The 22863-nt window shown below is 52.6% G+C and overlaps 1 protein-coding gene across 1 annotated transcript in view; it reads right to left on the reverse strand.

Annotated features, from left to right (window-relative positions):
* Positions 1-22840, reverse strand: part of CFAP74 (cilia and flagella associated protein 74) — a 57748-nt gene extending 34908 nt beyond the window's left edge. Inside the window, exons 1-15 of the mRNA XM_012807230.1 lie at positions 22774-22840; positions 21663-21747; positions 21384-21527; positions 20366-20464; positions 19615-19719; positions 15103-15276; positions 14401-14511; positions 13369-13471; positions 12760-12917; positions 11722-11923; positions 7199-7357; positions 5985-6158; positions 5192-5310; positions 2474-2540; positions 1982-2071 (exon numbers count right to left, since the gene is read on the reverse strand). Coding sequence (XP_012662684.1) covers positions 1982-2071; positions 2474-2540; positions 5192-5310; positions 5985-6158; positions 7199-7357; positions 11722-11923; positions 12760-12917; positions 13369-13471; positions 14401-14511; positions 15103-15276; positions 19615-19719; positions 20366-20464; positions 21384-21527; positions 21663-21747; positions 22774-22840 — 1857 coding nt within the window. The remainder of the gene's footprint in view (positions 1-1981; positions 2072-2473; positions 2541-5191; positions 5311-5984; positions 6159-7198; positions 7358-11721; positions 11924-12759; positions 12918-13368; positions 13472-14400; positions 14512-15102; positions 15277-19614; positions 19720-20365; positions 20465-21383; positions 21528-21662; positions 21748-22773) is intronic.
* Positions 22841-22863: the final 23 nt, after the last annotated feature.

Below are 22863 nucleotides of genomic sequence, written 5' to 3' on the forward strand. Positions count from 1 at the left end.
TTCGAACCCGCCACCTTAGGTGTATGTGGCTGGTGCCTTAGCCGCTTGAGCCACAGGCGCCAAGCCCTGGGGCTGGATTTGAACCCACTACCTCTGGCATATGGGGCCGGTGCCCTACTCCTTGAGCCACAAGTGCTGCCCAGAGTTCCTGTCTCTTAGGAAAAAAACAAAGAAATGACGTAATAAGGAAATTTGTTGTAGAAGGTGATTTGGGCACAGTTGGATACATGAGTCTGGACTGGGTGACAGGTGACAGTTTGTTGGCTTTCTTGCTTCAGGACACAGAACATCCTCCTCCATCCTCCTTTTCCTTGGCCTTGCCCCCTTGCACACCAGAATGGGTCTCCCTGCTCCACCGAGGCAGGGCTTGGCCATGGCACTGGCTTTGGCTGGTGCATCGTTAGATGTGAAATGAGCAGAGGCTGAAATGTGCTATGTTGTGGCCTTGACTCCCTGGGCTCCACTCATCCTCTGAGATGCCTGTGCTGGGGCTGACACTGCCCCAGAGGCTGAGAGGGAGAACACCCTGGTATCGGCCCCCAGTCCAGCCTTGAGCCCGTCCAGCTCACCTGTAGCTGGGAAGATGTGGACTGCAGTGACCTGCATGCCCAAGACACTGAGTACTACCATGTTTCCCCAAAAATAAGACACTAACTTCTAGTTATTTTTGACATAGTGAAGACACACTAGGGCCTATTTTCAGGGGATATCTTATTTTTATTAAGTATAATACAACAATCTACATTCATTCAAATACAGTTAAGTCATCTTCTGGAACCTGACAGGGGGAGCCGACCTTGTTGGTGGGGCTGGTGCTAGTGATGCGTGAACTCCTTTCCCCTAGCTGTTCACACGTGTGCAGTAGGATGCCTGCGACCTCGGTTATCATAGGCACACCCGTGCAAGTGCAAATAACATGGAGAAAGGAGCTATGGCAGATAAAAGGTATTCCAGTGTTCCTTACCACTCTGTGCTTAAATGCATGGCGTGGTAATAAGACCCATCACTATGTCTTATTATCGGGGTAGGGCTTATATTTAACAAATGCATAGAAATCCTGCCAGGACTTATTTTTTGGGTAGGTCTTATTTTGGGGGAAACACAGTAGGTGCTATCATGCAACATCTCCATAAGGGCTGATGCTTGCTCAGAAGGGGCACCCCTGTGGTGGGCTCCCTGCTTCTTGGAGGTACATGCTGAGGTTGAGGGCACAAGTGGAATGCTACAATCACTACCTTCCTCTGCAGTGATAACAGCAGGTAGATGGGTGAAGCAAATGTGCAGATGTTGACAATTACTGAATCCAGGTGGGGCACATGGACATTCTTATACAATTCTGCTTGTCAGTATGCTTAACATTTTTCTTTTTTTCTTTTTTTTTTCTTTTTCTGAGACAAAGTCTCACTCTATCACCCTGAGTAGAGTGTTGTGGTGTCATAGGTCATAGCAACTTCAAACTTCTGGGTTCCAGTGATCCTCTTGCCTCAGCCTTCTGAGTAGTTGGGACTACAGGTGCCCACCACCATGCCTGGTTAGTTTCTCTATTTTCAGTACAGATGAGATATCATTCTTGCTCAGTATGGTCTCAAACTCCTGAGCTCAAGTGATCCACCCACCTCAGCCTCCCAGAGTGCTAGGATTACAGGTGTGAACCGCTGTGCCTAGGCCTTAAAATTTTGTTAATTAAAAAGCATAATCAAGGGGCACATCAGAGAGCTATAGAGACTAAAGTCTGCTCAGATAGCTGCTAAGGGCTCATCTGACCCTCCACATAGAGCGGGGTTTGCCCAGACTCTCCCAATGCTGGCCTGAGCACCCGTTTCCTCAGAGCAGCCCATGTACTTGCCACCCACCTAAGGGCCCACTCAGAGGCGAGGTGGAGACATGGGCCCCCCATACCACCTGCACCCACATTGCAGGAGGCTCATGGGTGTCAGCAGGTTGCCCTTTGAGACAGTGGCTCAGATGTCTCTGAACTTACAGAACATTTCTTTGTTGAACATTTCAGAGGAACAGAAAATCCGCCGGTCTGAGCCATAAATGAGACATTTCCTTCCAGATCTTTATTTATCTAAAAATAAAATAATCCCAACCACTGTTAGTGCCTTACTGCCCAGTCTGCAAGCCCATGTGTAACCATAGCCTGTGCCCTGCCTCCTGCCCGCCAAGCTCAGGTGACCCAATGGAAGGAGTCAGCAGAATGTGTCCTAGGAGGGGTCACATATGGATAGGGCCTTCCAGATCATCCTCTCACACCCCATTTAGCTATTGAACCACACTCGTCAGTGAGGGACCTGGATTCTGCAGTGATTCTGTTAGCATTTTCTGAATACGTTGAGTAGTTCTTAGAAATAAAACAGCAAATCAGGAGCTCTGAGAGGCCAGTGCTAAGAGGCCAAGTGGGTGCTCCCTCCATCCCACCCCACAAGCTGCAGGTGCTGCAGGCCCATTCCCCACCTCCCAAGTGACTCACCATGGGCTTGAAGGTGATGAGCACTTCACAGGACATCCCGGCTGACATAGGGCCTGGGGGGTCGAAGCTGCAGTACAGGGAGGGGTCCACAGCACACAGCTGGTTAATCCACTGTGCCTTGGGGTACAGCCTGGCTAGGGCAGGTATGAGCTGGTCCCTCCCACATGCCTGGACATCATGCGCCTGGCCACCTGCCTCTAGAGACAGCCCTGGGTCTGCTGTGCTCCCTGATGTCCACCCCTGTACCCAGTGGGGAGGGGATATTGGAGAAAGGTTTCAGTGTCTGTGAGTGTGTGAGGCAAGGTCCTCTCCAGCTCCAGGGGAAATGGGGCATTATGGGGCTAGGAGTAGCCATAGTGCCCTGGGGACACGTGCCAGGCCTAGAACAAGGGTCTAGAGTTTTAATACCAATTTGGGGTGGGGCCATGGATGAGACCCAGGAGGGGAGCTGGGACTGAGTGCTATGAAGATAGGGGGTCAGGGGAGTGGAGCCCTATTTCAGAGAAGGAACCAGAAAACAGTCCCAGCCACACAGGGAAGCCAAGGGGAGTGAGTCTGCCTCTGCTTAGGATCCCCGTTTTCACAAGGCTGCCTCTATCTAAATGTGCCCACTAGAAGTGAGATGAAAATTTAACAGGAAAATCTGTCCCTGGCTGGCAATGTCCGTCTGGCATAAGGCAGAGCAAGTCCAAAACTTCTTAGCCTCTGAGGGAAACCTTTTGATGTCAACCACCCAGAGTCCCCAGGTATGGAGCTGGCACAGAGCGAGGATCAGAACCCAAGATCTGAAACTTGTAACTTGCACAAGCAACATGGCAGAGAGGTCAACCTCCCAGAATATCAGATGACAGAGTATTGCTTGGAGACTTTAAAAGACATATCACTCTCATGGCTGAAGACGCAAATAGAGAATTATAGACATAAGAAAAGAAAAAACACTGTCAAGAAATGCCAGCTCATCTGAAAAAGAACTTGGAATTTTTAGAAATGAGAAATTGAGCATCTTAATGAGAAACTTCGTGAGCAGTTCCAGCGGCTGATTAGACACAGCTTCAGAGATGGTGGTGGACGGGGTGACACCTAGGATGTGGTCCAACATGAGAGAGAGGAAATGTGAAAGAGGGGTCTGGACATGGGGGAAAGTAGAGAGGTCTCACATAGGAAGGACAGGGGGCATAGCCACCAGAATGGGAGAGGGGCTATGTGAAGGGCTAAGAAATTTCCAAAATTGTTCAAATACATGAGTCTTCAGACTCAAGAAATGAATTCTAAGAAAAGTCTCCCTACCCCAGTCATACAGTGGTACAGCTGCAGAAGGCGGCTGAGGACCAGAGCTCAGCGCGGCAGACAGAAAGCCACAGAGTGCACCAGCTGGGCTGAATGCCCAGAAGACAGAGGCGTCATGTCTCAGCGTCTGGGAGAAAATAACTGTCAATAAAAAGTACTAATCCTGGTGTGGGTCGGAATGCTTCAGAGTAGCTGAGATACCAGAAACCACTTAATCCAGTCCTCTGCTTACACCCTCCAGAAACTACACAGGCCAATGAGAAAAATGGGTGCATCACAGATACCTCACCATCAGTGTGGTTAAGGGCAGAGCCCTTGGGCTGTAAATTAATTATAAGGGGAAAATGTCCACCAGTTTCCAGTAATGCTTTCAGGATCTGGAGAAACTACAGGGAAGAGAGAAGGGGGAAAAGACCTTAGAGCTGATCTAAAATCAGCTCCCCAAAGAGAACAGTGCATCCTGAATGGGAATGTACCAAGCAGAGGCCCAGCCAGTCAGGAAGAGGCGGTCTCAGGGCACAGGCCCCGAGGTGGCAGCCTCAGGGGGGGCGCCCTGGTGGCAGTAGGGGGAGTGAGGGTCCTTAGAGACTGCTTATCACAGCACAGATGAAGTGGGCGTTCTGGGACTGAGAATCTAAGAGCCATCCTGGAGCTACATGCCTGTCCACAGTACCTGGCAGAAATTAAGAAGGAAGGAGAAGAGGAAACAACTTTCTTAGATGGAAGGCAAGATGCTGAGGAGCAGAAGAGAGCAACACTCCTAAATCTCAAAAGCAGTTCATCATGAGAAAAGCAAGGGGAGAAAATAAACTAGAGAAGCCACATTAGAGGGGACCAGAAGGGGGATGATAGACAACACAGAGCAGCACGTGCAGGTGCAGCCTCCAAAGGAGAGAAGGGAAACACTGGGTTGGAGAATTTAAAAGTTCGGTGGAAGGCGAATCTTACAACCGAGAGGCACACGACTGCTAGGAGAGACCTGCCAGGGTGGTCAGCCTCAGAACAATACAACAAGAAGGAACCTATGTGGCCACACAGAAGTCCCAGCCATTCACCAAGGGACACTTGGGCCGTGCTGGGATGACAGCAACACGAGCAGACAGAGGAGCCAGGAACCACTGTGATGCTGTCTTCACGAAAACACGGTCTGAGTGGGTGTGCCCAGAACACCACCACCCCCCCACAGCCCTGGCAAGAGGTGACACCCCAGGACATGTGTCTAGACCCCCCACAGCCCCAGCAGGAGGTGGTATCCCCAGGGACATGGGTAACCAGACCCTCCAACTCCCCCCCACAGTCTCAACAGGAGATGGTGTCCCCAGGGTGTATGTCCAGATCCCCCATAACACACTGGCAGGAGATGTTGTCCCCAGGGGCACGGGTCCAGACCCCCCACAGCCCCGGCAGGAGGTGGCGCCTGCAGCCACCTACTGGGTGTGGATGAAGTCCCGCAGGTGTTCCTCCACGCCCACCAGCTTGCAGTAGTTGATGGTGTAGGTGGCGTTTATCAGCGTGATCTTTTTCTTGTACACTTTGCCGACATCAAAGTCCTAGAAAGGGCAGAAGCCACAGCTCCAGAGCCGGTAAGACAGGAGCTGCAGCTTCCTTCTGGCCACAGCTTGGTGCCACTGCAACTAGTCAAGGTCCCGGGGAGACGGAGGAGGGGAGAACAGAGAAGGGCTTGGGGTTTGGGGTGCCTGTTAGCTGTTGGCAGTATGGGCTGTGCTAGGCCCGGAGGGTTGGTGTGAGCAGTGAAGGCTCTGACCATACAGGTTCCAGGACTGGTGCCCGACCACCAGGAGGCACCAGGAGGACCACAGGCCCCCCAAGACCACTCCCTCCTGCAAAGTCTGTCAAACGCAATCAGTGAGCACTGAACTTCGCCTCACTGGTCCCCACTCTGCTCCTGCTAGGGTCACATTAGAGGAAGTCAGAATCTGCTCATCGTTGGCCAGGGACTGCCCACCACAGCCCCTTCCCGGAAAGCCCAGGGCTCCCTGCTGCCTAAGAGGAACATGGTTTTCTGAGGGCCATGGGCCCTCTTGTTTCTGAGATGCCCTCCCTGGGCTGGCGCCTGACTTCTCCGCGGAGGTGAAGCCCTCTCACACCATCCTCCGCCTGGCAGGAGGACAGCACCTCCGTCCATTCCTGAAGAAACCTCTGTGCTTCCCAAGGTTAAAACTAAAGGCAGCAGGGGGAGGATGGCTGCGAGGGGCGGGCTCACCTTGAAGTGAATGATCTCTGGCTTGCTGTTGAAGGGGCGGCCTTTGAACTCACGCCCAGAGGCCACCTGCCTGTGGATCAAGCTGCTCCGCAGCCGGTCCATGGTGCGGGCCAGGATGTCTTTGTCCATCTTTGTCCCGCCCACGGGCTTTCTGTCTGCACCCTCCTTCAGCACCTGAGGGTCACAAGGGCAGGCCCATGCAATCCAAGGCAAGCCCAGCTGTGTGGGTCTCCCTGCTGGGGGTTGCTCACAGCAGCTGAGCAGCAGAGATGGTTGACAAGGTCCACAACCAAAAATGGGTGCCCTTGGTGCTGGGGGCTGCGACCCACAGGTTACTTAGAACAGCTGGACTTAATCTCCTGTCCATTGGTAAGACAGGGGGTCTTCACTTTAGAAAAAGAGGAAAAAATGTAAAGAAAAGCAGAAACATCCAGATTTCAGGCAGAGTTTTGGGAAATAGTGGCAGAGGAGGGAATTTCTAGATTGTTAAATCAGGATAAGAGAAAGTTTGGAGAAAGTTTTCTGGGAAGCAGTTTTCCCAAACAGCAGTGCCAGCACAAACACAGCCTTATTGAAGAAGAGGCGCCTGCCCACTGGCATAGGGAGCAGCATGGCCCTCACCAAAGGCAGTGCTGATCTGGGTGGGCACTGAGGCCCACGGGGACTCTGGCCCTGGGTCTCCCTCATGCTCCCTGGGGTGGTGCCACCTGGGGGTCCAGCTCTGCTTTCCTCTTTTCTGGGCCCAGCAGAATCAAGTGGCTTTCCCTGACAACCACTGGTGACTGGTTTTTACAGAAACTGAGGAGTAGATGGTGTCCTCAGGGGGGACAGCCACCCTGGTGCCCTGTCCTGCTGCTCCTGGAAGATCAGTTCTCTGGGTGCACCATGTGCTTATTTAAAAAGACATCAAAGCATGACTGAACTCTTGACTTTTTCTAGAAGTATATTTCCCTGGTAATAAGACTAATTCAGAATCATCCTCTGTCCTTTGCAGCCACCCATGGTGACCACAAACACATGGGGAAGTTTGGGGTCATGGTGCACACGTGGGCCCTCTCGTCTCTGTGGGTGGAGGCTGGGGCATGGTGCTCACAGTGGTGACTGGAGGAAGGTCAGGATCTGCAGTGCCTGTGGGCACCTCCTAGCACAATACCCCCAGTGACCCAGCTAGGGGTATTGGGTTAGGAGGGCGCTCAGAGGGTAGAGGCTGGCACCTGGTACGGCTTATGGTCCTCGTTCCAGAGCCCAGAAATCTCTGGCTCAGCTAAAGTTTCCTCCTCTTCAGGGATCGTCGCAGGTTCCGCCTGAACCGACTCGCAGGAGATGGCCTGCCCTAACTGAGAGACATCGCCGTACAGCCCCTCATCGTCATCCTCCTCCTGCAGGCAGGGAGAGAGATGTGGCTCAGACACCTTCATCCCAGAGGGCAGGGCATGTGCAGAGGAGCAGGAGAGGAGAAAAACTGGCCCAGCCCCACGGGCCCTCGATACTGTGTTTCAGTTGTTCTTTCTTTATTTTATTTGAGTCAGTTTCACTATGTCACCCTCAGTAGAGTGCTGTGGCATCACAGCTCACAGCAACCTCCAACTGCTGGGCTTAAGTGATTCTCTTGCCCCTGCCTCCCAAGCAGCTGGGACTACAGGTGTCCGCCATAATGCCCGACTATTTTTTGAGACAGAGCCTCAAGCTATTCCCCTGGGTAGAGTGCTGCAGCATCACAGCTCACAGCAACCTCCAACTCCTGGGCTCAAGCGAGTCTCCTGCCTCTGCCTCCCAAGTAGCTGGGACCACAGGCGCCTGCCACAACACCTGGCTATTTTTTGGTTGCAGCCATCATTGTTGTTTGGTAGGCCTGGGATGGATTCGAACCCACCACCTTAGGTGTATGTGGCCGGCTCCTTAGCCACTTGAGCTACAGGCGTGGAGCCCCAACTATTTTTTGGTTGCAGTTGTCATTGTCGTTTAGCACACCTGGGCAGGGTTTGAACCCGCCAGCTTCAATGCATGGGCTGGTGCCCTACTCACTGAGCTATGGGTGCTGAGCCATTCCAGTTGTTCTTACACTGTTTTCTGACCTTTTCCACATAAAACAGAAATATTTTAGACATTATTAAATATTTTTCTACAATGCTAAGAAGAGTACACAACATCCCTCTCATCGGAAAATACTCTAGTTTATGAGTGGGCATCCTGGCCTCTGACCCTCCATGCTCACTACTCCTGCCTGGGAAAGCCCTGTGCTAATCCCAGAACACTGCGATGGTTTCCCTAGAACCATTATGGGCTGGGGCCTTGTTGGCCCACCTGGCTCTGGGCCCTCTGTGCTAGGCCTGCAGAGAAAGCGGGCATTGTAGTGAGCTGGGTGGGTGGCAAGGACAGACCAGAAGGTGGGGTGGAGACAGGAATGTGCTGCACGCTGGGAGGTGCCCGAGGGAGACAGGTGGGACATGGAGACGGGCATGGAGTGGGCAGGGAAGGCACCTTTGGAGAGGGTGCAAGAAGGGCTGAAGCAGGGAGTAGGTGGGGGTAGAGGCCCTGCCCCTGCACAGGGGTCCTGGGAAGCAGGAAAGGATCCTATGTGATGCAGGGCAGGGCAGGGCACGCAGAGGCCCAGCCCAGACAGCCAAAAGAGACAGTGACCTCAACCTTCAAGTTTTGCAGCACAGAAGGGCAGAGGCTCAGGAGGGAGCCACTGTCCCTACCCCACACTCTTAGGGAAAGAAAAACTAGAAATAAATCCCCTCAGCTGAGGGCAGTCACCGACACTGGCAGGTGACACAGAGCAGGCCATTGGTTTGAATGAATGAATGGGGGTGAGAGGAAATCTGCCCTCTTCAGGGCGACATTAATAAGCAAATAAAAGCATATACTGGGGAAGAATCTCTATTTAATAAATGGTGCTGGGAGAATCGGATAACCACATGCAAGACTGAACCTGGACCCACACCTCTCACCACTTACAAAAGTTAACTCACGATGGATATAAAAGATTTAAACCTAAGACAGAAATCTATAAAAACATCTAAAAGAAAGTCTGGGAAAAATTCCTAACAATATTGGTCTCAGGAAAGAATTTATGAAAAAGACCCCAAAGGCAATTGCAGCAACAACAAAAATAAATGGAGCCTGATCCAGTTAAGTCTCTGCACAACAAAGAGTCAACCTTCAGAACAGAAGAGATTCCCATGCCATGAATCCAATAAAGCGTAATAACCAGAGTCTACAAAAAAAAAAAAAAAAAAAAAAAAAAAAAAAAAGAACAACCCCATCAAAATCTGGGCAAGAGACATGAACAGAATCTTTTCTCATGAAGACAAATGGCCAGCAAACTTGTGAAAAAATGTCAATCAAAACCACCTGAGATATCACCTAACCCCAGTGGGAATGGATACTGGCTCAGGTATGGAGAGAGGGAAACACTTGCCATGTTGGTGGGACTGTAAACTAGTGCAGCATCTGTGGAAAGAAGTATGGACAGTCCTCAAAGAACTGAAAGTAGATCTTCCATTTGATCCTACAATCCCATTACTAGGTATCTTCCAAAAGAAAAAGTCCAACCCGAGGGCCCATTAACCCACAAATGGGTTAATACACTGTGGTGTATGTACACCATGAAGTACTCTCCAGCTATAAAAAGATGGAGACTTGGGCAGTGCCTGTGGATAAGTGGGTAGGGCATCGGCCCCATATACCAAGGATGGCGGGTTCAAACCTGGCCCTGGCTGAACTGCAACCAAAAGATAGCCGGGTGTTGTGGCAAGCACCTGTAGTCCTAGCTGTTCGGGAGACTGAGGCAGGAGAATCGCCTAAGCCCAGGAGCCGGAGATTGCTGTGAGCTGTGTGACTCCAAGGCACTCTACCCAGGGGTGACAAAATGAGACTCTGCCCCCCCCCCAAAAAAGTTGGAGACTTTATACAGGGGAGAAAAACGCAATTAAATTCAAGGGGGGGGAGGAAGGAGGAAGTTTGGTGTCACCTAATAGGGACAATTTAGGGGTAAATGATGCCTGGTATGTGAGGGGCTCAACTACAACCTGGACTTACATAACAAATGCAAACAATGTAACCTAATTAATTTGTACTCACATTAATCTGAAATTTAAAAGAAAAAGTCATTTTACCATAAGGACATTTGCACTGGAATGTTTATAGCAGGCCGATTCATAACTGCAAAGATGTGGAAACAACCCAAATGTCCTTCAACACAAGAATGGATTAAAAATCCTGGTGTGCGGCTCGGCGCCTATAGCTCAACCGGCTAAGGCGCCAGCCACGTACACCTAAGGCGGCGGGTTCGAGTCCCCAGCCCGGACCCGCCAAACAACAATGACGGCTGCAACCAAAAAATAGCCGGGCGTTGTGGCGGGCGCCTGTGGTCCCAGCTACTTGGGAGGCGGAGGCAGGAGACTCGCTTGAGCCCAGGAGATGGAGGTTGCTGTGAGCGTGATGCCATGGCACTCTACCCAGGGGGACAGCTTGAGGCTCTGTCTCAAAAAAAAAAAAAAAAAAAAAAAAAAATCCTGGTGTGTGTTCAGACCAGGGGTCCTCAAACTACGGCCCGCAGGACATTTATCCAGCCAGCCAGGTGTTTTTGCTGCCGCTGCCTGTCCTGCTTAGCAGCTGACTCGTTCTGGGGCCCGTAGACTGGCCCTCCAATGATCTGAGGGACAGTGAACTGGCCCCCTGTTTAAAAAGTTTGAGGACCCATGGTCCATGGAATGCTTTTCAGCTATAATGAAACAATAGATTTTATATCCTTTGTCACAACTTGGCTGGATCTGGAGGATCTTCCTAAGTCCTGATCTCCTGCCTCCCAAGCTTCTGGGGCTCCTTGAAGGCCCTGTGCAGCGATGCCTTCAGTTAGGCAGGGCCGGCATGCACTTGGGCAGGGACATCCTGATTCTGGGGTGGCACCATGTGGGGCAAACGGAGAACCCAGTAGGATGGGGATCCCAGATGTGGGCCCCACCCTGCCTGGCAGCACCGTCTTAAGTAGGCCTGGGCCCCATGGGCTGCTTTGCACTCACATCCCATTCATAGGACTGGACAATAGGCAACACCTGATACCAAGTGGAAACTTAGAGATTAACAACACACTCACAGGAGAGAGAAACTCAATACAAAAGGGGATGGGGGTTGGCAGGCTCCTTCCCAGCGGGAACAGGTGTGGGTGCAGGGCATACCTCCCAGTGTGGGACATAGCTACAACTTGGACTTGACAAATGCAAACAGTGTAAACCAACTGGATGTGCCCTCATACTAATTGGGGAAGAAAAAGAGAAGCACAGAAACTCACCATTGCTGGAATCAGCTTGTTAAGCTGGCTGCTGTCACAATTGGAAGATTCTTTAACTCTACAGCAATATTGCATATTTTTGGTTTCTTATACTATTAGAGATTATTATGCCTCATAAAATTAATAAATGTGAATCAGATTCTTTACATGAAATAGGAAGACTTCACATCGGGGTGGTGGCTCAGCCCTATGTCTAGGGACAGGCACGAGGCCTCCCAATGTCCGAGGAGGCAGCTTAGGGTGACCTGGTGCTGGTGGGAGCCCAGGGCAAGGCTGTGGGCACCTGCGTGTGGAGACCCCGAGCTTTGTGGCCTGCTGCCCCTGGGCACAGAGAGCCCAGTGGCACTTCTCTGTGGGTAGGTGTGGCTCCAAGGGCGCCCGAGGCCCTTCATGGCTGTAGTCTAGGTAGGGGGGTTCCACACGGGAGGCAGCTCTGCTCACCTGGAGGAAAGAGGCAGCTGGGGCTATGGCCTTCCCCTCGAAGATATCAGAGATGTAGCACCAGGTCTTGTCCCTCAGGGTCTGGAGGGCTGCAGCGGTGCTGGGGGAACGCTGCTTCTTGTGGCTTTCTTCCTCGGCCTGCTCCTTCAAGATGCGGCTGACGATCTCCTGCCTCCGGAGCTTCTGCTGCTCCTCAAAGGCCCTGTGCAGAAATGCCTTCAGCCAGGCAGGGGTGGCATGCACTTGGGTGGGGACATCCTGGTTCTGGGGTGGCCCCAGGTGGGGCAGACGGAGTGCCCAGGAGGATGGGGATCCCAGATGTAGGCCCCACCCTGCCTGGCAGCACCGTCTCACAGTAGGCCTGGGCCCTATGGGCTACTTTGTGCTCACATTCCTTGGCTGACAGCTGGGGCACAAACCACAACAGCAGCAGAGCTGACCCTTGCTGGGTACCTCCTCTGAGCCAGGCTTGGCTGGGCTGAGGAATGTGTAGGTGGGTGGAGCTGTCCCAGGACTCCCACTGAGGGCTGCAAACAGGCAGCCCAGAGCTCTGGTTATGACTTGGGGGGAGAAGGCTGCCCTTAGCCAGAGGTCAGGTCAGGGTGGGGGCGAGCAGGCCCCTCCTCAGGAGAAGGCAGAGGATAGTGATGTGGAAGTTGGTGGCACATCAGGTACACGGCTAGGAGAGCCAGAAGTGGTTGTTACAAACCTTGGCCTTGAGAGGCAAGAAATGGACAGAAATGGGGGTCTGGTACAGGCATCTTGGCCTCTGGAAAGCCGCAGCCCTGTCCTGGCTACTTTCTGCGACCACCCAGAGCTGCAGACCAAGACTCCAGGCAGCATAGGGTGCAGCTTGAAGACATTCTCAGGCTCCCTGGGGGAAACTTGGTACGGTTCAGATGCTCCTCAGGCTTAGTTCCCGGCTCGATCCTTGGCAGCTTCCAGGGGCTGTAGCCCTGTGGTTCTCCTGAGCTCCTGGCCCACCCTGAGACTGGCTGGGCGAGTCCCCCAACTCTCCAATACCTGCTGCCCCCTCACCTCGTCTGGGCCTCCAGCTCCTGATGCCGGCGCTGATGGAGAAGGTGCCTGAAGGCATTCCCACCCTGGGCCAGAACCACTTCCTTCTCCACCTGGGCCCTCTGCTCTGCCAGCTGCCCCTTGGCCCGGCTCCATGCTTGGAACTTACGCAGTGTTTCCTTGGAAATAGAAAGCAGAGGTGATGGTATCAGCACACTGTGTGCGCACAGGGAGCACACGACTTTCCTTCAGACAGGTGCTACCAAGTCAGTGCTGACACCTGGGGACCCCGTGGGAGGTGGTTTTCAGGTGTCTGGTCCCTCTCTACATGCAGGTCACATCTCCTGGGGCAGCTCCACCAACCTATACATCCCTCCCCACTGAGCTCCCACAGGCCCAGTGGCCTTCTATGCTTGCGGGCTCCAGCCTCTGCCCAACTCTTCTCTCCACTTTCCCAGGCCAAATGCCCAACCCTAGCCCTCCTTGCGGCTCCCTGGTGTCCTGCTCCCCTGTCCCTCAGTAGCATGTCCCTGTTCTTCCCACAAGAACAGGGCCCATGGGCAAGAAATCCCTGCAGATGCTCAGGAAGCCTCAAGGGAGCCAGGAAAGGGCCAGGCCGCCCGTGTCTACCCGGTTGGCGGTGATGCTGTTCTTCAGCGCCAGCACGGCTTCCATGCGCCTCCTCAGGTGTTCTTGGGCCTCTGCCTCCTCCTCCTCCTCTCGCTGTCGAACTCTGGAGGAGGGAACATTTTTAACCAGGAACAGCCAGGGGCTGAGAGGTGATGGTGAAACTACAGGAGCCTTGGGCATTGGCATTTCCGCCCGGGGAACTGCAAGATGATAGTTCAAAAGGTAAAAGGGAAAAGTACCATAAAGGCCCAACTACACGGGCATGCTGCTGGAAATGCCACAACTCATATCCTCTTCTGAAAATAAATAGCAACCCAGGACTAAAATACAGATTACTTGGTTTCGTTTTTTTTTGAGACAGAGCCTCAAGCTGTTGCCCTGGGTTGAGTGCTGTCACATCACAGCTCATAGCAACCTCCAACTCCTGGGCTCAAGCGATTTTCCTGCCTCTCCCTCCCAAGTAGCTGGGAATACAGGTGCCTGCCACAATGTCCGTCTATTTTTTGGTTGCAGCCATCATTGTTGTTCGACAGGCCCGGGCTGAATTTGAACCCACCAGCTCAAGTGTATGTGACTGGCGCCTTAGCCACTTAAGTGAGCCACAGGTGCCGAGTCATTACTTGGGTTTTGACAATGTAACAATAATGACAAAATAGGGGAATTTCTCTTTCTTTTTTTTTTTTTTTGAGACAGAGCCTCAAGCTGTCCCCTTGGGTAGAGTGCTGTGGCATCACAGCTCACAGCAACCTCCAACTCCTGGGCTCCTGCCTTAGCCTCCCAAATAGCTGGGACCATAGGCGCCTGCCACAACACCTGGCTATTTTTTGGTTGCAGCCGTCATTGTTGTTTGGCAGGCTGGGGCTGGATTCGAACCTGCCACCTTAGGTGTATGTGGCTGACGCCTTAGCCACTTGAGCCACAGGCACCAAGCCAAAATTGGAGAATTTCAAAACAAAAGCAAAGGACCTACATTCTAGGGTTTCTCCTCAAGGGCCCTGGCAGGAAGGGAGATTATCCAGAGAGAAAAGCTACCTTCCCAGGGAGGCCTTCAGGAATGCCACGGCGATCTTGTGATTCTTCTGGGCGTCTTCCACCAACTTCTGGTGCCTGAGTCCATGCTCCTTCTGCATGTGCAGGGACCTCCTGCCATGAGGTGGGTCAGTGAGGACAGAGCCAGCCTCACCCATCCCCAAGGCTGCTGCCCTCAGGGTCTGTCCCTGCTGGTTCCCTTGGGGGCCAGGTGTGAAGGGCATGGCCAGACCAGGCACTGGGGGCAGCTCAGACATCAAGCCAAAGCCACCAAAGGCCAGGCTTGATCCCGCCTGGGACAGAAGCTGGGACCAGAGCCCTCAGTGTCCACAGCTGGGGCCAGGACCCCTCTGGACCCAGGAAGCACTGGAGAAAGCTGGCAATGAGGGGTGATGTGGGGTGGAGAGGACCTAGCTCCTGGCCTGGGAGCCGCAGGGAGAGACGGGAAGGAGCTAGGTGCTAGAGGGGAGATGCTCTCAGATGGGTGGGGGTGGGGGGCTGGCCTGTAGCCTGGGGAACATGCAAGGGCTGCCCAGGATATGGGGGGACTGGAGCTGGACACCTAGAGCCCAGAGGGCAGCTGGGGAGGGTGTAAAGCCCGGGTCACAGACTGGCTGGAGAGGGGAGCATGAGGGGAACTTGAGAAAGGCCCCAGAGAAAGCTGTGGGCAGGATGGCTGGCTGGAGCTGGCCCTCCTGGGCTTACCGCACCCGCAGCAGCTGGGTCCTGTCCACCCTCCCCACGGCCTCCTTCTCCCAGTTGAGCTGCCGCGCTGCATGCTCCTGCAGGCGCTGCCTGGCGGCCTGCACCTGCTCTTCATCTGACTTCCTGAAGTCCTCCAGCTGCCCCTGCTCGAGCTTGATGTGCCACATGGCCTTCCTTGAAAAACAAGAGGCCTCTGGTTTATGGTGGCAACAGGGGATGCATGTTCATCTTGAGGCCCGGGGAGGGTCCGGGCACCGAACTCAGACAAGCACTCCAAGTGGACAGTGTACACCATTGACAGATTGTTCCTTCCTGCATGCTGCCCCTTGGCCAAAGCTGCCCAGAGGCAGACCCAGCTTGGCTGCTGCCACCCTTAGGGAAATCACCAGTCCAGGCTGGGACAGGGCCTATGCTACCTATTCCTGTGCCCAAGCACCGGGCCAGCTGGCCATGTGGGCCCTGCCTCACCTGAGGCAGGCATTCAGGAAGAAATGGCGGGACTGGCTTCTGCTACGTGAGGTCACTGCTGCTAATTAACCAACCCAAGACCACCCCTCAGTGTACACACGTGGTTGGGGAGGGGCTCAGCAGCATGGTGACAGGCAGCTCCATCCCAGCTGCATCTGCCCCTTTCCTGGTGACTAGAGACCTGCCCGACTCTGCCTTGACCGTGAGGGTATGTGGGATCCTGGTGGCCTGCATGTACACCGCGCCCCCCGGGTCTTGGCATAGTGTGTGCCGTGGTCTGCAGTAAGCACACTCAGTCAGCCAAGACTGTCCCTTGATTCCTATTCACTAAAGTTTTTTGTAATAAACCATAAACCATGGAACTGATTTTGACCTCTCTGCCCCATGCAATCCCTGGCAGTGGCTGCTGCACCCTGGCCCTCCTCAGTCCTCCTGGCACGGAGATGCTGTGTGGCCCCTATGTTTCAGTGGCTCATGGTGAGCCTGTTTTGGGTTCCCAGAGCAATAACCCCAGCTGGGTACCAGCCTGTGTTTCTGCGTGAGTGTCTCGCACGTGGCTGTGTTTCTACTTCATCTGTGAGGCAGGCCTTGTCGCCCAGGCTGGAAGGCATTGGTATTGTCACAGCTTATAGCAGCCCCAACCTCCTGAGTAGCTGGACTACAGGTGCCACTATGCCTGACTGGTTTTGATTTTTACATTTTATATAGGACTTTTCTACTTATTTCCTGAGATTGGGTTCTACTTTTCCTGTCTTATATTGTCCTCTTGGTTGTTTTTTGGGGTTTTTTTGGAGACACTCTGTCTTCCTGGATAGAGTGTCATGGGGCCAGCTCATAGCAACCTCAAACTCCTGGGTTTAAGTGATCCTCTTGCTTCAACCTCCCAAATAGCCAGGACTATAGGCATCATGGCACCTGACTAGTTTTTCTTATCTTCAGTAGAGATGGGTTCTCATTCTTGCTCAGGCTGGTCTCGAACTCCTGAGATCAGACAATCCATCTGCCTTAACCTCCCAGATATTAGGATGATAGGTATGAGCCACCATGCCAAACCTGTCCTGGTTTTGGCATTAAGCTTATGCCACCTTATTTTATGATAACCAAGCTCCCTACCCTTAAAAAGAAATTTTTTTGAATCCATTAGTCCCAGCCCCCTCAAGGGTAAGGAGACTCTGAGAAGAGGCCTCAAGCTAAGGGAGTGCGTAGGGAGGGGGAAGAACTTAGAGGAGAAACTTGAGATACGAAGGTGCATAGAGAGGAGAGGCTTGACACATCCCTGCCCACCCTTGTTCTACACAATTCACCCCCCAAGGCTAACCGCAATGATTCAGCTTCTGTACCTCTGCCTGCTTGCTGTGATGCAGAAATAGGGTATAAAGACCCATTTGATCTGTCATTTGAGGTCGCTTGCCTCCTAAGTCAACGACCTCTGCAGGTGTAATAAATTTCTATTTGCATAAAAGTAGGGTCCATGTCTCCTTCTCATAAGGAGAGTGAATCATAAGATTTAAAAACCTGGCATACTATACACTACATTCTCTGTTGGGGTGATTTCAGATGACTGACTCTCTTGTGACGCCTGTGGTCACCTAGATCTTCCGTAACTGGCAGTGTTCACTGATGTCCCTGACACACAGTGTTTCCATCTTTTCCTGAGTCAGTCTTGGATGGTTTTAGGTAACTGACTCTTCTGTGGTGCCTGTGGTTACCTGGACCTTCCGTGATTGGCAGTGTCTGCTGATGTCCCTCACACGCAGTGTTTCCATCTACTCTTGAGCCAGTCTGACCCAGGGCCTGCCCACGTGTGGGGCCATCTCTGTTTGTCCAGAGACCCTCTAGTCTTGGGGTGTGTGCTTCCATCCATCCAGACACTCTCAGTGACATCTGTCAGGCGGTTGCTCCTCTCTGTTCTGTGATGCCTAGAGTGGCTAAATGACGATGTGATTCAACAGCTTGCAGGGTCCCTTGTGTGAAGGCAGGACTCTGTCTCAGTCTGTTCCTGCTGCTATAGCAAAATGCCAGACACAGGGTCATTTCTAAACAATAGAAATTTAATTCTCATAGTTCTGGAGGCTGGGAAGTTCCGGATCAAGGTCCCAACAGATTCCATGTCTGGTGAAGGCTGCTCCTTGTGGATGGTGCCTTCTTGGTGTCCTTGTAGAGGGGGGACAGAAGGTTGGAAAGGGATGACCTTGCTGCCGGTGGCCCTATATAGAGCACTGATCCTGCCCACAAGGGCAGAGCCCTCACCTCTTCACACCATCACGAGTGCATGGGAAGGACACCAACACCCAGGCCGTTTCAGAGACCAGAGGAAAACAGCAGAACTCTAGGGCAGGAGTGAGCTCTTTTGAGTAGATTTGGATAGGTCTATGTACCTTGAACCCCAATCTATTGGTGGTGGAAAAGGCTTGGCCCTGAGCGGTCTGAAGGCTCACACCACTTTCCCCCTCTCCTAGCTGCCAGCAAGCTCAGGGTCCACAAAGTCTGAGCTGAGAGGCCTGAGCCTGGCCCCATGTGCTGACACTATGTGCTGGCCAGCTCACCCACACACTGGAGTGGCTCCAGTTGGCTTGGGGAGCCTGGACTCAGGAGAGACCTATACAGCAGACAGTGGGGCCAGACATTCCCTGGTATCATTCAGGAGGATGAATCTGAGTATCTGGGGAGACCACACACTGGAAAGGTTCCACCATGCCTTAGGCACCTCCCTTGGTGAGACTTCCTGGGTCCTGCCCAAGCACTTTGGTGAGCTCAGTGACGTGGGCTCTGAGGGGAGCGTGGCTGGTCTATGTGGGCAGCAGGCCTTGAAGACGGGGAGGGGCCAAGAGGTCCCCACAGCTGGAAGAAGCCCTGGCCTCCAGAAGGAATGCAGACGTGCCACACCTCACCTGTGGCTTGAGGGGCCCAGGTCAGGTTCTGGCCCCTAGGCTACAGGACTGTGTTGAGCCAGCAGGTTTGAGTGTGGAAGCAGACCGGTTGTGTGACCATGCCCTCGAGGCTCAGCTAGGCAGGGTCTTTGCTCGCCTCACTGATAGATCTGAGTGCTCAGAAGAGAGAGTGGCACACAGCAGACGCTCACTGACTCGAACAGAGGGGTGGGTGAACAAGGAATGGGTCTAAATCACCAAGCCACAGATTCAGGCCCCAATGTTCTCCACTGGCTGTCAGACCAGCTCACATTGGGCCCTGGTGCAGGGCCTGAAGGACAGGCAGCCACACTTCTGCTGTGGGAATCTCAGGCCTCCCTGGGAGCTTCCCCGACTTGCTGACATGTGAGCCCAGCTGAAATGGACTCCCACGGCAATGCGGGCCCCCACGGGAAGGCCTGCAGAACCGCAGGGAACAGAATTTCAGGAGTGTGTGTCCAGCCTGTCACACCTTTAGAGTGGAGACAGCAGAGGGACACACCTGTAGACACTCTCAGGCAGCAGCTAGCCACTTAGCTGTGGGTTAGGGGTTTGGAGGGAGCTGTCTAGAGGTTAGTGGCCTGCCTTAGGGGAGCCATGAACTGTGGGCACCACCAATACTGGCACATCTAGGGTCAGGGCGGGGAATTAAGGGAGCCAGGGATAGCTTGTGTAGCAGAGGTGCTCAAGGGTGACAGGGACATGCACACAGGGCCAGGAGCCAGCCCACAGGACAGCTTGGATCACCAGAGCCAATGATGACAGGTTATAACCCACGATGTGAACAGAAACTAGACTGTACACTAATAAATAAACAAAGAAAGAAACATGGAGAAGAGAAAGCTTCTTGTGGCAGGAAGCAAAGACGGAGAAATGACACGACTGGAAATCACCCTGGGACCATCAGGGCAGTAATTAATTGGATGAGCAGCATCAGTGCTGCTGACGCCATAGGGAAAGGGACAAAGAACAGGGTTCAGAGCCACAGGGGGCAGGGCCACTCTGCATAGGAAGCTCATCTTTTTCACGAGGTTGTTTGATTTTTTTCTTACTGATTTACCTGAGTTCTTTGAGACAGAGTCTCACTTTCTTGCCCCCTCGCCCATACCCAGTACCTCCTGCTGCCCTGACTCACTCATTCTCTGCCAGCATGGCCAAGATCTTTGCCTGCAAGTCTCTTTCATTCTCCAGCTCTGTGCACAGACGTCTGGATGCTGCCTGGAGACGGCCGATGGCTGCCCTGCAGCACAGTGAATGGGCAGGGCAGGTGGGTCAGGCTTCAGCTTGAGATGGGGCCCCACAGCCACCTGCCCTGGCCTTCCCACTCTCAGTAGGGAGACCTTTGAAACAGGGAGGGCTTTTCATGTGCCCACTTCTGCTGAGCAGGCAGGGCCCAGGTGGCATGTTGGGTGGGGGTGGAGAAGCAGGCAGGTGGCTGGTCTATGAGAATAGCTGCACCAGGAGCTCATACCTATATCCTATGGAACCCTTTTCAGGGCTTAGTGGAGGTTGGCCAGGCCGTGTGTTCCCCGAAGGCTGCGCAGAGCCGGGCCTTTCCAGCATCCACTAAGTGGCTCCTGGGTCTGCCCTCCTGCCCCCCTCACCCTGCTGCTAGGGGCTAAAGCAGTCCTAGATGTTCTTCCCAGCCTGCTGGGCCAGCCTTTTTGGCCTCCCTCATAGCCACTTGGCCATGTGGTCCTGCTAGAGCTGTGGCCACCTGACAGTGGGGCTGTTCTGTGCTCTGTGTGCTGCCTGCCCCTGCCCCACCCACGTACAGAAGGGGCCTGATACCCCTGGGGAGTGAGCAAGCCCGTGGCACTGCCCTGGCTATGTGTGGGCACCACCCACCTAATGGCTTGCTCTGTCCCAGGTAGAGGGCTACCTACACATTGTTGGCTGCACTCTCTGTGGCAATCTCGGCTGCCAAGTTCGCCTGCTGTGTGTGGAGAAGTTCCATTCTCTGGCGACAGGCATACAGCTCCTCTCTGGATCATGGAAGTGAGAATCTAGATAATGGTTCCCTGAAAGTCCAGCCCCCCAAGGGACAGAGGGACCTAGTGGGCAGAGTCAGGCCCCTAGCTCTCTACTCGCCCACACCCGGGTCTCCACAGCAAAATCAAGGGACATGAGCAGGGTGCTATCCACCCTTTCTCTGAAATCCCTGCTACAGGGACCAGCTGTGTGGTTTCCTCCCAACAGTGGTGTGTACTTAGAAGCTGAGGATACTGTGGATCTGCAGAAATCCCAGAGTTGAGCACCAGTGTGAAGGGGACCAGTGAGGGGGTAGGGGGCAAGTTAGGGCAGAGCCCACCACAGTGACCTGGAACATGCACCAGGAGGTCTGGGGCCACCCTTGCGGGGCATGGGCCTGCATGGAACCCTGGTTTCAGCATGAGCTCTTGTAGGACAACTCTGCCCAAGCAACAGCATAGTAAAGCCCTGTCCAGAGCTCCCCAGCCCTCTGGAGACACGGGGTGTGGTAGGGGGAGGTGCTGGCCTGGGGGTGAGGGACATGCTTGCTTTCCTGGGGGAAGGAGTGGTATGGAGGTTACATAGAAGGATGACACTGAAATATTTGGGAGTAAAGCATCACATCTACAATATGCTTTCAAGTAATTCAGCAAAAACCCTTAAGCTCACACCTAAAGTACAAATACACACAAAGGCAAGAAGTCACTTCCCCGATGTGACACAGAGTGACTCTGAGTGCTGGTGTTTGGGTGGCATCCACACTGTTTGGAAGGGGCCGAAAACCCCAGGCATCAGCTACCGGGAGGGTCACTGAGCTTTTCCCCCACAGAGAACTGGCAGGACAGTCTTTGAAGGGTCTTGGGGAGACAGGTGCAGGACCACTCCTGCCTCCTGATGAGTCACAGATAGCCTGGGCCCTCACACTGTGCTTACCTCGTTTTCTGAATGAAAAGATCTTTCTCTTCATGCATCTTATCCAGACAGCTCAAGGTCTTCCTCAGGTGAAATGTCTGAGCTCTGTCCTCCACAGCTATCTTCTTTGTTTTATTAGCATCAATATTTTTTTGTTTCACCAAACTTTAAAAAAAAAAAAATAAGACACGAGCTGCCATGCACACCATCCAGAGTGTGCAGAGCTCAGACCTTGGGTGAGAGCTCTGGGTGCACCCCAGGAGCTGGAGGGGAATGAAGCTGCCCGCCCTAGTGGGTTACCAGGAAGACTTGGGATGAGCACCATTCTCAGCTTCCTGTGGGAGAGAGGCAGCCTCAAACCCTGGATCCTCTAATTCATCTCTCTCTACAAGTCAAAGCAAGAGTTTAAAAAATATATATAGATTAAACATTCAAGTGTAAAGTTTTAGGATGGGCAGTGATAGGAATAGGGTTTTAGAGTGGTGGTTCTTAACACTTAGTCAAGGGACCCCTGAGTCAGGGGCCTGCAAGGTCAAAACTACTTTCATAACATACTAACACATTATTTGTTTCTCTCCTCATGAGTGTACAGCAGTTTTCCAGAAGATATGAATGTGTGATACCACAACAGACTAACATAGGTAGAAAATCCAGCCATCCTATTAAATCACTCTGTCTCCTCTAATAGCTTCACTACTGCTGCTTTAAACGAATAAACAGATACTAATATTGAAAGGCAAACAGATATGAACCAAAGCCCTCTGGTTCTGCAGGAGCTCTCACACAAAGCAGCTTGAGGGCCATCATCTAGAAAACCTCTGCAGGATTCCAGCAAAACAGAGCAAGTCAAACTGTTGGGTTTATCTTCACTCCTTCATTCAATTTCAGTTAAAATGACTGAAAAGACACAAATCAACACTCACCAAGAGAGCAGTGAGGGGACAGAGGCTGGGCAGTGCTAGAAGGCGGCCCGGACAAGGGCAGCTGACCGCACACAGAACTAGAAGGGAGCTGTTTCCACATTGGAACGGCCTTGGGCCCAGCATGAGAACCAAATCAAGGCACGTCTCAGAAAAATTTTAGATCATCAGAGTTTTTTTTTTTAATCTAAAAGCTTCCACAAAAAGAAAACAAAAATAGGTTGCATTCAAAGGATTGGGATAAAAATGGCATCAGATTTCTCAATAGTGATGCTGGAAATTAGACTCTGGTCTGCCACTTTTGAGATTCTCAACCATAATTTTTCTTTCAACTAAAGATGATAACATATAAGGTCTGTCTTTGAGATAAAATGTGAATTTAAGAGATATAAGTCTCTCTGAAATAAAGAAAATTAAAGGGAATGCATGAAGCATGTAATTTGTTTTCGTGTTGCTAAAACTTGAATTATTTGTGAAAGAATCTTTATTACCATCTTCCAAAAGGGGAACGCTGTCCAAAAGCTCATTTTCAGGGAATAGGCTGTTATCTTCTTCCATACTGGGAGACAGAAATAAGCTAC

This window comes from Otolemur garnettii, unplaced genomic scaffold, assembly GCF_000181295.1.
Source record: "Otolemur garnettii isolate 467f Iridium unplaced genomic scaffold, OtoGar3 scaffold00067, whole genome shotgun sequence".
Lineage (NCBI taxonomy): Eukaryota > Metazoa > Chordata > Mammalia > Primates > Galagidae > Otolemur > Otolemur garnettii.